Genomic DNA, 14,784 nt, shown 5'->3' on the forward strand with positions numbered 1-14,784 from the left:
TGTGACCACACTGGAATCTGATATTAGCCACATGATAACATATTATAACACGTTTAAAAAAGATTTTTAAAGAATAATAATTTTCATCGAAAAAATGTGTGTTTGTCCATTATCATTGGAGTTATGAGTGTAAAGCTTCTGTAAATACTGTAATTGACAAAATAATAGATGATGATGAATAACAAGAATACTGAGATACTGAAGACAATAAATACACAACACCTACAACAATAAAATATCCACATTTAATAATGCGTGTTCAAAGAGAAGTACACATGTACACATTGTTCAGTTTGTGTACCCAACATGTGAAAACATTCTGCATATATTTTCAGGACCAAGAGGTCATTATTTGCAGCTGTTTACTCATTTAAAGGTGGTGTTCCAAACACCTGCTGCTGTGGTTGTTGGGAGGCGGGACTTCTGCAGGAGGTGGAGTGACAACAGGAGGAAGCCCACACTGAACCCACCCAGCATGACCACGCCTGAAATCAGAGCACTGGTCACTGGGTTCATTGGATGGGAGGGGTCTCCAGATGCTGGGGCGGAGAAAAGCAGAAACATAAAACAGACATGTGCTTTGCCTTAAATCATCAATTTCCATGGGTATCTACTAACTCTACACCTATCAGGAATCAGTCACACGTGATATTTGAAACCTTTCTCGGTTTTGTAACATTGCATAAGGGAGCTTACCAAGTTGGGAGTTGTTCACAGGAGTTTCATCTGGAAAGAAATATTTTAAATAATGTTTATTATCATAATTTACAGATTACATTTATTACACATTTTTTAATACACACTTTGAGTTATCGATGAGAAATAAGCATTTTGTGCCTTTTTTTTAAACTGATTACATTATCTTAAATGGCTCTGTGGATGTATTGATATATTTATTTATTTCAAGGGAACTGTTAAACATTTTGGGATATACACCTCTTTGCTTTCTTGCTTGGAGATAGAGAAGATGATTGACACCACTCTCAAAAAAGTTACGTTGAAACCGGTAGGCTTAGTTTAGCATGCAAACTGGAAACAAGGAAAACTGGTTCTGGTTCTGCCCAGAGGGGAAACAATATGCCTACAAGCACCTCTAAAGCTCACTAATTGACACGATATATCAGGTTTCCCAGTCTGATCTCAGAGAAATACGGGACATAATGACCACGACCTCTTAACAGCACATTGCTGGATGGTGGCACATCCTGTGTTAAAATGATGTGTGAGCACTACGGAAACAATGCCAATGGAAAGACAATAGGATCCTATGACGTGGTGGACACTCTAATTAAATGCATCCACCTGAATATGCTCAGAGTGACGTAGTATAACAGTCAGAGGACTACTTCAGGTGGCTGGGAGAGGAGGTGGATGGCTCAACAAACACATTCAACAATGGCCATTGGTGTTCAAGCACGTTCAATTGTTTCTGTATGTCCGTGTGTTGTCAAGATGTTGTCATGTAACACATTTCTATGAGATCCCATTGGGTTTCTTTAATCTGCAAAGAAAACCAATGTGAACAAATGACAAGTTGTGTTTGTAGAGGAGATTATGTGAGAGAGGTGACCAGGCAAGCAGTATTCCCGTTTCCAATCTTAAAGCTTAACTAAACCGACCAACACCTAACTCTCTGACAAAAAGCAAAGCGGTTAATACGTGCTCCAGAGGGTGTTATATATCAGAGGGTGTTGAATATTGTTGCACGTGGACCTCTTTTCAGTGTTAAGCTTTCTTGCAGAGTTCGATAAGAAGATCAATACCACTCTCATGTGGTAATGATCATTAAATTAAATATGAATACCACTAGCCATTTAGCTTAGCAAAGTTTAGCATAAAGACAGGGAATTATGGGGAAACAGCTATCATGGCTTTGTTAAGGGTAGCGAAATCCACTAGTCCCTCTAAAGCTCACTAATAACCACAATATCACATTTTTGTATACATACAATAATAAAACAAACTAGAAAATTTCACAAGAAATTTGTGGCTACTACTGCCGTAAGACGTCGCAAAATATATACATTACCGGTAGTGAGATGTGTTATTGAGGTACATTATATATATATATATATATATATATATATATATATATATATATATATATATATATATATATATGCCAACATTAGCTATGAGGGCTTGATGAGGTGTAAATATGAATAGGACAGCACTTTGCTGCAACATATCACGTGATTGCATATGAATACCAGCCCCTATTGTCCTTGATCTCTAAAGAATGAATAACTCCTTGACTTTAAAAAAAAAAAAAATAATAATATTATAATTTTTTTGCATAAATATGATCAAAAGTCAAGAGTCTGAGTGCACGCGACAGTATTATTCACTGTATTTATATATTATTTTCAGTATTTATATTATTCACGTGTGCACTTATGTGTGGATTGGATATATATATATATATATATATATATATATATATATATATATATATATATATATATATGCCAACATTAGCTGTGAGGGCTTGATGGTGTAAATATGAATGGGACAGCACTTTGCTGCAACATATCACGTGATCACACGTGTTCCTCCCGCATCTGTGCCCGCGTGTCACTGGTTGCCATGGTGACTGCCTTGATTGCTAACTTAAAACAGGTGTGACACTGTCACAGCGCGGGAGACTGGACTGTGGATTTAATGAGAAAACAACCTTTCAAACTATTGTATTTGACAGACAACCGTGAATCCCATCACGAAAATAACGCAATCATGAGAAGCACAAGACTTCTGAGAACGTTTCCGACTACTTAAATATTTGTAAGGATTTAGAAATGACTAGCGTAACTTCAGTTTGTAAAGTGCTCACGTTTCCGTCATGAGAGAACATTGTGGTCCGATTTAACATGGAGGTTGATGGAGCAGTTGCCTGGACTTCATGTCGCTTTCAGGCTTGCTGACAAAACAGTATTCGTTTGTTGGATTCCACGACGCATGTGTACCACCGGCAAAATATTTCCAATGTTTTCATATATAAATTATGCCTCAAAAGTAAATATTGTGGAGTGAATGGCAAAATACAAATACAAAAAGGTTCGTTAGGACACAGCTCCTCGTGCTCTAGGAATGACATCACAGCTCTAACCTGCCCCATACACACCCATTGTAAACTCTGAAATGGTTCCCACATTTTCCTAGACTTGAACAATAATTACATGAAAACTGTGCTAGCTATCAAAAAATGCCCAATTGAGCAAATAAACTCCAAACTTTTGTCAACGTTTTAAACTTTAAATCATTTCTCTACGATAAATAATGGCGAGTCACTGTGGGCACAAAGATGAATGTTTTTTTTGCTCTCTTCAGTCCGAAACCCCAGTCAAGTGAATGGGACAATTTCTCTCCGTTTTTTGCACTTTTCGGGAAAATGGCCGGTCGAATCTCTTAGAAAAGTCATAGCACACGATTCCCAATCAGGCCGCACGTTTTGATGTATTTTTTTACGCATGTGCTGGCAACGCTATGGGAGGAGATACGCGCCAAAGTTTTTGTGGGACTATGATGATCATTATTAAGCCCGCAGGAGAACATGAAGTGCGCTTTGCTGCAGGGTCTATGACCCCTGCAGCTGAAGCCACACTTAACAAGATAAAACAAGTTAATTAGTGACTTTTAGTGAGCTTTCAGTGAGTCTTTATGATAAGATAACTTTTATTTATTTTTTAATTTAAACCTTTATTTAACCAGGAGAGTCCCATTGAGATCTCCTTTTCGCGGGAGACCTGGCCAAGACAGGCAGCAGTATAAAAAACACATAGTTACAGACAGAAAACAGAACAAGACAAGGCAAAAGAAACTAAACGTTAAGAGACAGTGACATAACAGAGTCAATTTAAGAAACATTTACATTTTAGGGAACCTGCCTCTATTTCTTTCATTCTAGATTTAAAAGCAGTCAGTGGTATCAGTTTTTTGAGCTTTAAAACATTCTGCAACATATTCCAAGATGAGGGTGCAAAGTACACAAAAGCCCTTTTCGCATTTCCGTTCTGGCATTTGGGACAGTGAGCATAAAAAAGACCTGAGAACACAAAGAGTATTGTCCGACACTTCTCTGCATGATGAAAACACACGGGTAGTTTGGGAGTAGACCAAGGATTGTCTTATAAATAAGGGTGTACCAATGAGAGAGCCTACAGGAGGCCAAAGTAGGCCGTCCTACCCGAGAGTAACTCACAGTGGTGAGTCAGAGCTTTACAATGTGTAATGTACCGCAGTGAAGCTGGTAAGCTGCGTCCACTCTACGAAGACAGTTAGCAGAGGCATGCATAGAAAGAAGATCACTATAGTCCAACACACATAAAAAAGTAGCCGCAACTAATTGTTTTTTTACATTATTTGAAAAGCACAGCTTATTTTGAAAATAAAAACCCAGTTTTAACCTCAACTTTTTCACCAGGTATTGCACATGTGGCTGAAAAGTGAGGGAGACATCAATCAAAATACCACTATTTCACTTCCTTCAAGAGTGACCACCGAAGAGATATGCTGTGGGCTACTCCGACTGTTTGAAAACAACTTAAGTTTTGTCTTATCTGTATTTAGAGCAAGTTTCAGTTGAAAAAGGGTATTTTGAACAACATTAAAATTGTTTTGCAGGAGATCGATTGCCTACACAAGAGTTGACTTAATTGGCTTCTGGCATTAACAGTAAGTGATATCAGTCTTCCCATCTAACTCAACAAGAAAGCCAATAAACTTTTTCCCAAAAATGTCAAACTATTCCTGTAAGAGTCAGTTTATCATTCATACCACTCCTGGTGATGATTGGTCCAGCTGTGATGACAGCGGTCCCAGATGCCGCTGGTGGGGAATCAAGGCTCTCCTCCCCATCCCGCCTGCGCCTTCGCCCACAAATCTGCCAATCACATCATCCGATTTCAGTCCTCATTGAGGTCACAAGTAACAAACTGTGATTCATGATTTTACGCTTACCGGCATGAGCATGATGCAGTCGTCTGCCCGGCAAAGCTTGGTGACACAGTGCAGGAACACGGTTGACATCTTCTGGTGTCTGTGTTTAACAAAACGGAAAACCTCAAAGGAAAAACGGCCCGACTGACTCTTTCCGTTTTCGAAAACTGTGGTCTGTGGGTCTTTGTAGCAGCTGTGTCAAAAGAGTACACAAAATGTACACACACATGAACATGCACACACTAACAATGACAGATTTGACGTCTAGATTTATGCTTAAGCACTAATTAAGAAGAAAAAAAAGTAGCATTCATTCGGGATAAGCCCTTTGGAGAGCCTGAATAGATAATGACTCCCTTTTGTGGTTTATCAAGTCATCATCTTGAAAGAAAAAAAAAGCGAGATTACCCAAAGAAAAGGTCATAGCGAAGTTCATCATTAGGATTCCCTGAGGGGGTTGTGTAACAGTAGTCCATCAAGATGTTCCACCTGCAGACGGACAAAACTGTGAGCCGGGATGGAGGATAGAGATCTAACTGCACATGGGAAAGCACAGATCAGGGCTTTCTCTGCTACAGACTGGCGCCTTCATGTAGAATAATAACATAATGGCATAATGAATGTAGGCAAACCATAGAAAAAAGAGGACTGAATCCGTAAAAATGATGGTGGGAAAGCTGTGATTGACCAAAATATTGTCTTTGCTTTACTGAAGTTGTTCTAGTAATGGAAAAAAATATGTCCGCTACATGAACAATGTTTGAGTTCTGAAAACTACGAGAAAATAAAGATTCAATAATGAAAAACATGATGGTATCTTGTACCGTTTGTCTAAGTTTGTGGCTTTCACAGCAGCAAATACTCTGGTTTTCAGAGCCAGTCCAGCCATTGGAATAGAGAGAGGTTGATTGTATGTTGAATCCTGTCCAGAAAAAAAAGTCAAAGTAAAGAAAGAAAGGAAAATAGGATTGTTTTTTCACTCAATATATGAAATGGTAAAATTGGAATTAACAAATGGGCTCAGTCTTGACATAATAAGCATTTAAATTGTAAGGCTGGCAAAATTCCAAGGCATGATTTTCAATATTGTTGTTATTGCCAATAAAATTCCTTGAAAAGACCAAAACCAACAGTGTGTTAATCCATCTCTCGTTACTTCCTAACTTTGACAGCCTTTTTGTGTCTCTCAGTACTGTTTGTTCAACCCTGTCTCCTAAAATGTACGTTCCCCCAAAGTATCTCCTCCCTGATTATGTTTGTGTTTGACGTATTACACATACGTTGATTATACACGTATAGGTTGATTAAACACGTATGTTGATTATACACGTATTTTTGTTTTATTGTTTTTATGTTTGTGTTTGACGTATTACTGCGTGCACCGGGGCTCGGTCTTCAGACGCTTGGCGTCGCCGTCAGGCCGTCGCTAACGGCCTCCTTCGCGCCGGCTCCGGTCTTCTCTGAGTCGGGTTGTTTGTGAATGCAGCCCAAAGTGTGTGATGAACTCCATCTAGTGCAGTAAACCACTGCGATCATCAGCAGACACTCGGATCTCTGTGGTCACATCAAGTGCAGAATCTGACGTGAAAAATATTCAAACGGGCGGAAGGAGTCACGGGACCCAACATCCGGTTTTCAAAATACTAACTGATATGAATGTGTTCAGAACATTTCTGACCACATCCAAACATCTTTACTGTACTGGTCTTACAGAAATATTGTAATATGTCAAACACAACGTACTGTTACAGTTAAGATGTTTCATCAACCTATACGTGTATAATCAACGTATGTGCAATACGTCAAACACAAACATAATCAGGGAGGAGATACGTTTCTGATCAAACGTAATTGGGAATGCGTATTAGTTCTGGGGGAACGTAATTTTTAGGAGACAGGGTTGGTTTGGTCCACCTAAAACATAAATCTTTAAAGGTGCAGAATCCCAAATTGCACTAACATGCACACGCAGTCAGACCGACTACGCAAACAAAGCAGAGAGAAGCTTGGATTATAACACACACCGAAAGAGTGTGACTTAATTCTGGAGACATTAATCCATTATATCTAGCCACAGCAAATAGATGTTTGCTGCTATAATAATTATCTTATAATATAATTTAGCACCTAAAATGTACTTTCATTTTTTTGCAAGGCTTATTGATTCATTAAAACAGCTGGACACCGTAGCTTTAAGCAAGCATCACTCAAACAGAAATAGGTGCATTAGATGCGATCGTACATTTGTTGAGGACTTTTTTCAGTGGCAGATTAAGAGATATTTGGTGCTTTGGGGCGTATATGCAGAAGCAAGTGTTTTTTTGGGAGTCGGATGGATTCCAAAACAAACATTGTGCCCATGCTAATTGTAACAAAATAAAAAAAACATTGAATTCATTGTTGGTTCTGATCTTTTTATGGTATTTGTTGACAAAAAGATCATTTGTAAGGGTAAATCTAGTGATATTTCAGTCTCGCTAACTATACTTTTTAAACAGCTTACAGATTAATTAAAAGAAAACAATAACTTGATTAAAAAAATTATGACCTAATCCAAAACTTGAAAATGCATGCATTACAATGGAAATGATTGCATATAAAAGGCTGAACGCAGCTGTGTACTCACGTTGTACAGAATCATACTCAACGTGCTCACAAATGTACCGTTGCTGTCCTTCACAGTTACAGCAGCAGAGGAGCTGTAAATAGATTCAAGACATTTATTTCAATGCGTTATGTGGCAAAACATTTAGCATAATGCATGCATGTAAATTAGCATCTAAATCATTAAGAATGCATATTTTAAAATAAATGGTTCTCAGAATACCATATGACACAAACCCACTCAGGCTTTTAAACCAGGCGCTTAATTGTCATCGCAGTTTAGGAGAACAATAAACAAATCTTAATTCATTCCTGATTAAATGAATGAATCTTAATATTAAATCCCCTAAGTAATTTTTTGAAGGTCAAGCTCTCTTTTGAACAGGATTTTTTGGGCAGCAACTTACGATGCCAGCTGGGAGTTATTCACCAGGTACTCCAGTGGGTAGCTGCAGCTGAATTTGTACAACAAACCAGGCAGGTAGCTGATTATAGTTGGCGGGTCAGGGGTGTCGATATAGCCGGAGACATTCCCAATTTGTACCAGAGACATGTTCCCATAAGCATTGGCCCCATAGGCTGTGCTGACCTGCAGAGGGGAACGTCTCAGCCACATCACTTAGTTTTTTCCCAAGTCAATAAACAACATGATGAAATAGCTTATTGATTATATGCTTGTGTTTGTGTATTCTTTACCACCAGGCTGTTGCCGCAGGCCTCCAGAGTGCTGAGACTGATGCTGAACAGGACCGCCGTGGGGAAGGTGTTGTTGTTGATGAAGCCACGGCATTGGGCGTCAGTGTGGCGACCGTTCAGAGCCAAATCTGCGTCGGTGTAGCCGGAGAAGAGCACGGGACAGAAGTTGATCTTCAAGGTGATGGTCTGAACCCCGCAGTACACACTGATGTCCCGCTCACCTGGAGGAACATAGGAGGAAGAGTTAACACATGAAACAACAAAAAAGCTGTAAGACCAGTGGTTTACAATACAGCAATTATTGGAAGCAACTGCACTGCTGCCGGAATGATTAGAACATTTGCAGATACATTTTTTGAGTCTTCACAAGCAATCACATGTTCGTGCAACGTTTTGGTGCAGCGGCCCCCTGCTTCTTGTCACTCAGAGTGCAGCTGCCAAGCTACAAGCAGTCATCTGACATTTCAGGAGGAAAATAGTCTCTGATTAGTTGGTGGGACTGAATCCCAGTAGAACCTGTAACTAAAATACAGTGGGATGAGAATAAAAATACTTAAAATCACAACCACTGCTCAAAGGCGAAGCATGTAAGCCTGAAGTCCAGTTCCTGATATTCATTAGCTGTGAAAGAGGTTTGACAATGAGCACTTTCATATGTGAATTTTCAACTGAATATGAGATATATTTTGAGCTAAAATCAACCAAATTAAAGAAGCAACCAAAGTTTACAACCGTATGTCCTTATCCATGAAGTGTTTATGTTATTGTGTCTATCCTATATATAATATTTTTATGATTTTATTTTTTTAGTAAATCTATTTAGGTAGCTGTTAAATATTTTTTTCTGGAAACTTTGTAGGAGGACATGATCTTAGTGTCCTCAACAGTAAAATTTTAGCATTATCATAAAATATATTTTAAGTATCAAAAGTAATGTACTCATCGCACATAATCGCTCCTTGTTGATAAGTACAATTTAACCACTTCAGCTACTTCAAGTGGAGAATGCATGATATGATGAATGCATAATAACATAATATAACATAGTTGCAGTAGTTGTAGTTGGTAACATGGTTAGTCATATGTAGTAAGTTGTCTTCATAAGTTTTAAATGTAGCCATAAACATTGATTTGTACGTGCGTATAAACAGTTAATAAATGCTTTATATCTTACTGAAAGCCATGTTCATGTGTGTAATCATATAATATGCTATACCGTATTATTAAGCGTATTGAAAATGATATTATATTTGCTTACTGCTATTATAGTGTGCTGTAAAGTGTTATAAACGATGCATCAAAGTTGTACCTGTGTTTCACCCCTGTAGGCAGAAGATTGGAAAGAGAAACCATATTATGTGATAGTATGCTCACCAGGAAACCTGCTGTGGTAGCTGGCGTCACAGTTGTATCCATTAAACTGTGTGGAGACCGAAGCGGCATTACTCATCAGCAGGAAGAAAAAGCACATTTGTGTCATTTGTGCACCTGAGAGAGGTTTGCCCAGTATCATCTTCAGAAGGTCAACATTGCATTATCCACATTACTCAGGTTCGTGTTAAAAAACAGCCCGTATCTCAAAATCAAATGTTAAAAAACAATGCCCCCAAAGCTTCGCCTGTTTGCTCGACTGCTGCACGCTCTGACCTCTATCAAAGTAGTACAACCTTCTTTCCTCAGGTCCCCTGATCCTTCTTATCCTGCTCCCTCTGCCCCCTTTTACCTCAGGCGCTCATGTTGGCTCAAACCACTATTACCCAACCCCTTTTAAACTGAGGTCACCCTCTTTCCAGCTCATTTCATCCCCACTTCTCTTTTTCTGCACCTGTTTCCTGCCTTTCCCAAAGTAATTGGATGGACCCCCTCATCCCCTGGTATGTGACGAGAGAAAAGTTCAACACTGAGGTACGTAGTTTTTGATGGCATGGGGGACCTAAACTAAACACAAATCAGCCTTACGTGTATCTGTTTAGTGTGATGAGAAAGATAGAGGGACTCATTATCCAAACACTTTGACAAAAACTCTGCTGCATTGCAGAACATGGGAAACTCCATCAGATCTGAATGGCCTGGACAAATCTTTTCACAGCGCCCAGAAACCTGAGCGTACTCGGAGGGTTCCCACTCGTCTCTCCTCAGTCTGATCTCCGTCTGTCAGCTCACACAAACGGTGGGCCTCAGCAGGGGGGGCCCAGCCCTTGAATTAAGCTGTCATCGGCTGCTGCTGTGGCCTACATTCACATGAACATAAAAGTCAACTCACGGTCTGATGCAGGGCTGTGTGTGGGTAATTGTGATGCACAAGCCATCACTTAGAGTCAAGACATTCAGTGGCGTGTACAGCTCCAGCACCGTGTATACCGCGCTGCAGAAGGTAAAAGTGGAACCTCTTGTGTGTTTTATGGTTTGTTACTCGGCCTTGAGATAACCCACTCCCTTTTATTTTACTGCCCTACATAACGGAAGTTATTTTAATATATTTAACGGGTATTAGAAGACATAACAGATGTATACAAAGAGGTGTAAATAGGGGATGTTGGAGCCTCAAATAATAATTGTCTATTGGGTGTTCAATGTTCGTGGTTCGAGAAGCTCTCGGAAATATGTGATTCCTTGTCGGCAGAATCGATAGCGCTCGTACAGGAAGTCATCAAGATGTGAGAACGGATCTTGGAGATCTGGAAGAACTCTCTCCCTATAAAACTAATATAACTAATATCGCTCCTTCATCAATGAGGAAGGAGCTGCCTTTTGTGTCTGGTGGGAGTGGCTAGCTTATCCAGTGAATTTCAGTTAGCCTGCGCGGGAGCAGGTTTACATTTTTGGCTGTGTTGCTATGGTGATTTTTCTAAACTTGCTTCGAGGAACCGAAAAGCCAGACCTACGTCATCTTATCCTGAAAATTAGCCGGCTAGCTCAGTAAGCCAGGTACGAAGAATAGGGCCCAGGTGTAAGCCTGTGCAGAGGTTATGTGTTCGGCTGTGACTGAGTGAGTGGACACATCTGTTTTTTTCCACTGCTAATCTTGCATTGTGCTACAGCAGAATGTAATATATGGTGGCCAGTTAGGGCTGCATGCTCAAGGTCCTCTTGTGATTGCGGTGACTCGCACTTTCTCAAAACACGTTTTCTTACCTGTTTTATGTTGGCATTGACTGCCTGCGGACTCCTCACTTCACAAACACTTAACAGCTGATGGAGCTATCAGTACACACTGTGCCCTGCCGCCACTCAGTCGCTGTTAAGCAGGCAAACAGCTTATTGAGCTTACCTTTGTGACCACAAGATCAATTTATGAGCTTTTCTGGAGCTTCGCATCACATTGTATTGTATATCACATGATCTTCCACTGCAGGTGGAGTTTCAAAGTTTATTTGTTCTTAACTGTCTTCATTCCCTCGTGTCGTCTGAGAACAGATGCAACATTAGACACATCTGCAGGACCACGGCTGAATTAAAAACCGAGCAAAATAAGCATTTTCCCCGAGGCCCTAGGCTGTCTGGATGACAAATACTTTGTGTTAATTTGTTTAATTGCAAATCTTTAGGTAATACGCACTTGAAAAACACAACACTGGAATGGTACGGGCCATCTTTTTTTTTTTTTTTTTACCTTTTTTGTCTTTGATGCCCTGTTATATAGAGGGGCTCTGTGTCAAAATACTAAAATCATGCAAAACTCTAGATTAATCTGATTTGTTCAGAGTAAAAACCATAAATGCTGGATGCGTTGCTGTGCACATTGGTGCAGTGGTTCATTGTCTGTGTGAACTTTGGTGATCTCAGATTTTTCATGATGGTCAACATGTGTTCAGTACTGCATTTATCTATCTAACAGTTTGGTTTTATCAACAATGAGGATTACAGCCGGACAATCGGATAGCGATGCTGTGGAGTCATTAGTGGAATCGCGAAGGTTACACAACTACAATGTTTTGTCCGGGTTAGGGAAATATTGTGGTTAATCACAAATGTTCCCAAATGAACTGACATAATATAAAATCTGGGGCAGAAAATAAGCCTTAATCACTGAAGACACTTTGGCATGTCACAGTGAGAATGCAGATGTAAATGATCAAATGAATGATGGCTGACTGACCATTTAGCTGCTTCAGTTTGAGGTTCCTGGTTTTGTGGTTTCTATCCACCTGTTTTATGTGCATTTCCAGTTTGCACATAAAGAAATAAAAACCTGAGTGGAGCACAAATGGAGCACAATTTCCTGACAAACGACTGGGACTGTAACCTTCATCAAACTTATACATGAAACACACAGAAATTTCATATTTCCTTCATGCTTTCCACATTGTTTTCCATTGTTAGATGTTTTACTGGCCCTACATTAATTACATCATCTGGTTGCGTTGTCTCGCATCCACAAAACAATAGTTTAGCTTTATTGTCAAAAATGGAATATAATATTCTGAACTATGTTTTTATTGATGTATAATTACCTGAAACTAAGAATTGTTGTTTCTACAGCAGCCCAGAAGGGACAAACCAAACACTGGCTCTAAATGGGGCCTTTTGTGTTTTTTACGTTTCCTTGAAAGCCACTGTTTTCTGACACGCGGGTGAGCATTGGGGTTTCAGTTGGATGCAATCTGCAACCTCGCCACTAGATCCTAGTAAATTCCACACACTGATCCTTCTGTCATTGCTTACTGGGATGCTTTAATAAAATGATACCATCGTCAGTGCTATTAGTTTGTGCTTGTGCTTTTCAGTCAAAATGTATGCAGTGAAAAAGGTTTTGAGGGCTCTGGGCCAAGTAGTTTGGGGGAATGTTTGTGTGTGTGGGAAGACCAAAGCTAATTTGCCCAGGGGTTTCCCCGCGCATCTTTTTTAAACTTGTCTTTTTTTTGTATGTGTGTGTATATCCATTCATTTAAAAAAAAATAAGAGCACATAGAACAATACATGCTTAATTGTTGTTCCCTTCCTACTCATGATACAATTTATTTCATCAAAAACATCTCCTGTGTGTCACTCATCCTGTTGCCTTGCGTGTCAGAAACAGATCTGGACTTGAAGCCAAACAGGACAGAGCCCTGAGAAACACAGGTGGCTGCAGGTGTTTGCTAGGCAGCTGCTGATCGGCCCTCTGATGAGGAAGGGCTGAAATCAAATGCTTACAAGCAGACAAGTGCCATTCAGAGCAAACAGGATCAGATGGCAACATCCACATGAAATGAATACATATGGTGCACCCATCACCTTCCTGTCTATTTTACACATCCCACCCAGCAAATGGCCCATTTAGCCAATGTTTAGTCTCTACTTTTGTGCTTGTGTTTCAGTCACATGACTTTCTTTAGGATACAAGGTGAAATCATACACTTGTGGTTCTGCGAAAAACATTTGCACATACATCCAAAACAGTTCTAATTGTCTTGTGTATCATGTGGATTTTCAAAGCAGTGCATGTTCATCTTGAATGGCTCAGGAGGGACCGCCACACTTAGATCTGCCATCTCTATCTGATCAGCTTGAAACATCCACACATTTAACTTACACTCTGGGCTGCATCACAAAACCCGTGAGAGCACTGGCTGTAATGTGACGCTCCAGTTTTAACACTGCCGGGAAAGTCAACCCCTCACCAAAGGACATGCTGCAACTTGATCCTCAGTGAGTAATGTTAAGATTGTTTTGATTTGTTGCGGTTTATGAAACTTGTGGTCCAGGTTATTAGATGCAGATTATTAACACAACAGGGTTTTTTTTCTCAAGGGGATTTCTTCTGAAATGTTAACAACAAAAAAATCCAAGGTGAGAGACTGGTTTATTGTTTATGTATGAAACCCAACCCTAAATTAAGAAAACAACAAGTGAGGAGCACTGGTTTTCTTTAACGTGCCCTTCAGAGGAAACATATATTGTTATATTTCACACAGCTCATGTATCGGCATGCATACACATGGAGTAAGGAAATCAAGATTAGATACAGAATAATCGATAAAGTATCCACAAATACACTGAATAAGTTACGTGAAAACTGAATTTGGCTTAAATTAATATTCAAGCAGAAAAAAAAAGTTATTGTGAAAATTGAAAGGAAGAACTGGATGGGTTTTCAATTCTTCATTTTTGGCTGGATTATTTACTGCACACTCTCTGTCACAGTTATTCTGAACTTGACAGTCAGTTTCATTAATACATGAAGTTTGGCAAGTTTGACAATTTGACCCGATCCGCAATCCATAAGTGAGCAACATGACAGACTTTAACATTCGGAGATAATCGTGGCACTTTGCTGCCCCCCTGTGCTCACTGTGTCACGCTGCAGAACATCTGACAGCAGACTCAAATTATGAATACACAAAATAATCAACTCATAAATGATGATGTATTATTATAAATTCAGTCAGCAGTACATTAATGCTTTGATTACAGTTTGTAATTGCCTCTGCTCTGCCTCCACTATCCACTCGCATCATTTTGAACTTAAGCACTGTTTTAACCTATTGCTTTAGAAGAATAGACATATTTACAGAACTTAACAGTTAATCAAAGACAAAACAATGTCTGTCCTGTCAGACTAAATAT

General features: G+C 39.5%; 1 protein-coding gene across 1 annotated transcript; it reads right to left on the reverse strand.

The window, feature by feature from the left end:
* Positions 1–366: 366 nt before the first annotated feature.
* zpld1b (zona pellucida-like domain containing 1b) lies at positions 367–9,748 on the reverse strand (the record flags this gene model as incomplete). The annotated part of the gene is made up of 10 exons (XM_079225236.1): positions 367–539; positions 697–726; positions 4,774–4,879; positions 4,957–5,128; positions 5,344–5,424; positions 5,760–5,857; positions 7,562–7,634; positions 7,947–8,128; positions 8,236–8,456; positions 9,610–9,748. The coding sequence occupies 10 exons, from the start codon at positions 9,746–9,748 to the stop codon at positions 367–369; spliced, it is 1,275 nt and encodes a 424-aa protein (XP_079081362.1).
* Positions 9,749–14,784: the final 5,036 nt, after the last annotated feature.

Source organism: Taurulus bubalis (assembly GCF_910589615.1).
Source record: "Taurulus bubalis genome assembly, chromosome: 10".
Taxonomy (NCBI): Eukaryota; Metazoa; Chordata; class Actinopteri; order Perciformes; family Cottidae; genus Taurulus; species Taurulus bubalis.